The sequence below is a fragment of the Etheostoma cragini genome, chromosome 5 (genome assembly GCF_013103735.1).
Source record: "Etheostoma cragini isolate CJK2018 chromosome 5, CSU_Ecrag_1.0, whole genome shotgun sequence".
Taxonomy (NCBI): domain Eukaryota; kingdom Metazoa; phylum Chordata; class Actinopteri; order Perciformes; family Percidae; genus Etheostoma; species Etheostoma cragini.
The window spans coordinates 7749855-7755257 of NC_048411.1; the positions used below are offsets into that span (position 1 = coordinate 7749855).

A 5403-nucleotide genomic window follows, 5' to 3' on the forward strand; every position below is an offset into this window, starting at 1 on the left:
CACACACACACACACACACACACACACACACACACACACACACACACACACACACACACACACACACACAGAATGTGTCCGTTAAAAAAAGAATAGGGTTAAAAGGAATTTGTGGTAACTCGTTACTAACATGATCATTTTGAAATAAAATGAGTCAGAAGTTGAATGGACGTCTCAGAGCCCCGTCTTGCAGCAAATCCCAAACATCCCAAATATCAGTATAATACCTAAAAAGAAACTACCGGTAATTTAAAAGTTGAATGTGATTAAAGCAGAAAACGTCTGTAGATCAGTCGGATCAGATCTATCTATAAAGTTTTAAGAGGGATTTTTACAGTATGTTGTTCTCAGCCTTTTCTTCAGTTCATTAAATCCCTGCAGCCATTTGAAAGCATCATGTCAAAAATCTGCATCTTCCATTGTTATGTGTGTGAGTCCTCATTAAATCACGTGCAGAAGGCACCTGGCTGCTCCCACATACACCTCTCATAACCTCTGTTTGTTTATGCAGTAGACATCTGACTACCAGGACTCATAATACTGTGCATTGCATGCGTCAAAGCCTGCTTTCAAACTTCTTATTTTTTAACATTTTTTTTTAAATCAGCGTTTATTTTGTATTCTTGAAATACATAACAAAGCAAACCTACTGTGTTACATTTTAAGATATGGTGTAATCATTTAAAATTTTAAATACAGTAGATTTACACTAGATGGCACTAAGTGTATGTAAAGGGTTGGCAGCAGTGTTAGTTTTCTGTGTTAATAAACCTTATTGTTCAAGAGTCTCTGGACAAAGAATGTTACAGAAAACGCTAGAGAGAGAACAAGACAATTAGATCCATAGGGCAAGCAGCAAGTACAGGCGCAGACGGAATTATAATATCCAATCTATCTTTTGTTTTTGAAATACATTTGTAGAGGATGTGAGGCTGTTGAAATGTTAATATTATTATTCTGGATAAGTCGTTAACAAGTCTCTGCATCCACCTGAGTCCCCAGTGAAACACTTATATTGTATTTGCATCTAGTCGACTTAACGGAGCAATGACTTTTTTTCTGAAATTGTTATTTATATTTTTTACTTTATATTTTTAAACCGTACCCTATTTTCCCATGTTTTGGTGTCTTAGTCACTGATGGGAACAACAATCTTTGAAATTGGTCTAGTATTAAGCAAGACCACTGCAGTTGGCAGCAGCAATACAAGCCTATTATTGTGTTACGTTACTGGGCATTTGCGCACCTTAAAAGGAGAATTCAGGTCGATTCCAACACGTAGCTCTGTTTGTATATTTGGAGTGCGATCAGTAGAGAGAAAGAATGTGTAGGTGTAGGCAGCCCGGATTGTTTTTGTTTTTCTCTCTACTGACACCTCTCCAAATTTACAACCAACAGATCTACGTGTTGGAATTGACCAGAATTCTGCTTTAACATAATGCACAACGGTGAGTTATTTTAAGACAAGAGAGGGAGCTGTAAATTGCAAAGAGAGGTCCATAAGTTTGCAGTGTGTTTAGCGATTGTTGCCGTAATTCTAAGCCAATAAAGTGTGTTCAGTTGGGTGGAGAGGATTGTAAGGTTGTGTAATTTTTAGCGGTATTTTTGTTCTGTTTTAAGCGCTTCCTACCTTATTTCTAAGACAATTTTTTTTGCCTGTCAGTTGGGTACAGACCTTCGCGTGAGCACGGACCTTTATGACTATCAGTGTAACCAGCAATTTACATTAGCTACTTTGCTGTGCTGTAAAGTATGTCTGGTTATGTGAGTCAAGCATCAAGCAACATTACATAAACACTAACTGTCAGTATTACATATTGCAACTTTAATACTGTACCAATTTCAAAGATTGTTGTTCCCATCAGTCACTGTTAGGCATGCAATTTTGCTGCATGCCTTAACTACACTCTGTAGTAAGAAAAGGTTTGAGGGGTGTTGGTGATTCAACCATGTTGGTATGTCCGTTAATCTACAGAAAATACTATGCATATGTGTTGATTAAATGTAAAAGTACCATAGTGATGGGGAAAGATAGAGAGAGAGAGATATATATATATATGCCGATAGATCGGCATGTAAAATTTTTAAATTAACAAATATTCTTATCGGTTTTTGAAAATCCTGAATTGGTTGTAATCTAGTCTGTACGTATATATGTACTTTAATACTTTAATGCTTCTTTAATTAATAAGTTAGTATCCTGAGGTGGACTTGAGAGGATGCCTTATTGTGTTGCGTCTCCTCCTCCAGACCACCCTTGAGACATTATTTTAAAACTATTGAAAAGTTATGATTAGAGTGATAATCTACTAGCCAGTTCTGTGTGCATTTTACCTTAATGACTCGGTCCTGGCAGCGCTGGACTGACTTACAGAGATCCTCTGTGCACTGAGACTCCAGACTCTGGTAAAGGATCTGCTCAAATGTATACACTGCATGATCCATTTGCTGTGGACACACGTACAAAGAAAGAGAGAGAGCCCAATGTTATATTTGCATCATTAAGTTGATCATCTTTGGTATTGATTAAAAAATAGGAAAAAAATAAATGGGGCCCTTGCTCCTTCTGCATGCGTCGGGATTACTGGAGGTTTTATTTGGCCGAGCATAGGTTTTATTTGGCCGAGCATAGCGGCCGTGCATTTGCACGGCCGCTATGCGGCCAAATTGTCACCAAGGAAAAGGGAACTCCCTGCTGAGTTCAATGATACCTCACACAATAGTGTAACAAGAAATTGGTCATTAGTTATTAAAGGGGGCGTGACTTACGCAAATGGGGCTAGTGAAACATCACCATACTAGCTATTTTGTCACATATAGACAACACATAAGTTTCATGTAAATCAGATGATGTTTGTCATTTAAGGCTGATATCCTGTTGTCAGTGGGGGGCGCTATGCCCAAAAGTCAATTTTGGCCTAGCGATGTCCTTAGGCCTAGACTCTTGTCAACCATGAGAAATTTCAGGCAGATATGCAACAACAATGCTCAAAATGATCACCATGCCACGCCCACATTGTTTGACAAAAAGTTTTTCTTTTAATAACTTTTTATCTTTAAGGTGTGGAGATTGTACAGACTAAACTTGAAGTCTATCAGATGAGGAATAGTATAGATAGGAATAATTTTAATAATACTTTTTAGGCCTACTTCTTGTTGCCACTAGGGGGCGTTATGACTTTGGGCTAATTTAGGCCTTTAAATGTTGTCAGGGTTGGACTCTTATGTCCCCAACCCTTATCTTCCTATAGCGCTGAGTAGTGACGACTTTGAGCTTCTTTAATGATAAAATTATAACATATGGAGATAAAATTCATCAAATGTTGCCCTCAAGTTCTAACGGTTCACCTTTAAACGCAGGAGAGCTAGAGAGAACAAGACCTGACATATTTAGACTGCTTTTGTCCTATTGACCTATAGACCTGGATAATGTTAAAGGTCTCTTCAGCTAAGCCATCTACCTGTCTCTTAGACCCCAACAAGGTTACTTAAAGAAGCGGTACCCGTGGTTAACACTTCATTACTAGATATGATCAATATTCATGTACCGCAGTCATTTAAAGTAGAGCTGATAAAACCTCTTCTGAAAGAAAACACCCTTGATCATGAGGTCTTAGCCAATTATAGACCTAAAATCTTATCTTCCCTTTCTCTCCAAGATCCTTGAGAAGTTAGTCGCTAATCAGTTATGTGATTTTCTACATAGCAATAGACTATTTGAGGACTTTTACTCAGGATTTAAAATGCATCATAGCATGGAGACAGAAACAAAGACCTTCTAACTTCTGCAGACAAATGACTTGTCTCCATACTTGTCTTAGTGCTGCATTTGACACCACTGACCATACCATCCTGTTACAGAGACTGGAACATTTACTTGGCATTGAAGAAATCAAACTAAGCTGGTTTAAGTCTTATTTATATGAGCGAGCTCAATTTGTTAAAGTTAACAAAAAATCCTCCTGGTTCGCTTGGCCATGGTGTTCCACAAAGGCTTAGTGCTTGGACCAATTCTATTCTCCTTATATATGCTTCCTCTAGACAATATTATTAGGAAACACTCAATTGACTTTTATTGTAACGCGGATGACACCCAATTATACTTATCAATAAAAATCAGACAAAACCAGTCAGTAACCTAACTGGTGGACACCGCTCCTTGCGGCTGTGCATTTGCACGTCCCTCAGACGCTACAAATTGTCACCAATGAAAAAAATAACTCTCTGCTGAGTTCAAAGATATCTCATACAAGACTCTACGTAATACAGTTCATTAGCTGTGAAAGATATCATTGCTTAAGCATAGGGGGCGGGCCAAACCATGACCAATGACAAAGGAACTTTGCTGAGTTTAATGAAAGCTTAAATGCTTCTAAAGGTATAAAAGGGGTGTGGCCTTTTTTGTGTAAATTGGATGTTTGTCTGACAAGGCTGATTTCCTTTTGCCAGCAGGGGGAGCTATGACCAAAAGTCAATATTGGCCTGTAGATGTCCTCAGGCCTGGACTCTTGTCTATCATGGGAAATTTCAAACAGAATGGACAATGTACAGTCTGGTTACAGTCACTTTCTCATTCATTGCTAAACACTCAAAATGGCCACCACCCTCACATAGTTTGACAAAGTCTTAATTTAATTAAGCACAAAATAGCTGCCCCGCCATGGCCATGCCCTATGTCAAAACGTTTTTCTTTTAATGTATTTTCATCTTTAAGGTCTTAAGATGGCACAGACAAAATTCAAAGTCGATCCGATGAAAGCGAATATGGTGAGTTTATTAGTATGTTAAGCCCCTCAACAAGGCAATTTATTTGCCGGAAGAACGAAAGAAAGGAAGAATTCCTTTAGTTGATGTAGTAAACTACTTTTGTCATGTTGACGTTAGTTAGTTTGCTAAATTTAGTTATTTGTTGTTAGTTTCAGAGTAGTAAAGCTTTATTTACTGTAGACCAACTGGTAGCTTAGCTCACTAAACATTCCAAGTAGCTTGCCCAAAACTGGTAATAAGCAATAATATAATCTGATTAACATATTGTTTTGGTCACATTTAACAATCCCACCATGAATTCAGGGCCTTTTTGTTGAGATTGTTGTGACCCAAAATATCTGACGGGAGCTTTTCTAAAATATTGCGATAAAAGTGGTGATTTTTTTGTTGCAATTAAGTTGCAGGAGACAGAAAGTTGCAGAAAAGCTCTTTTTTTGTATAGTTCGTTAAAAATGAAAAATAAACTTTTCTGGGGAGAACAAAATTACTCTGGGCTGAGTTTTCCTAGTAACCTTACCAAAAAGGCTCATAAAAATAATTAATTGAATTAATCATATTTTAACATACAGTGGGTACGGAAAGTATTCAGACCCCTTTAAATTTTTCACTCTTTGTTTCATTGCAGCCTTTTTCCAA

General features: G+C 37.6%; 1 protein-coding gene and 1 long non-coding RNA gene across 2 annotated transcripts in view; one reads left to right on the forward strand and one right to left on the reverse strand.

Moving 5' to 3' along the window:
* The window catches only part of LOC117944798, an 11531-nt gene that overhangs the window by 4935 nt on the left and 1193 nt on the right, over positions 1-5403 (forward strand). The window contains exon 2 of the long non-coding RNA XR_004656661.1: positions 996-1001. This is a non-coding gene — a long non-coding RNA (uncharacterized LOC117944798). The remainder of the gene's footprint in view (positions 1-995; positions 1002-5403) is intronic.
* The window catches only part of niban2b (niban apoptosis regulator 2b), a 44239-nt gene that overhangs the window by 3836 nt on the left and 35000 nt on the right, over positions 1-5403 (reverse strand). The window contains exon 11 of the mRNA XM_034871887.1: positions 2335-2448. Within this exon, the coding sequence (XP_034727778.1) occupies positions 2335-2448 (114 nt within the window). The remainder of the gene's footprint in view (positions 1-2334; positions 2449-5403) is intronic.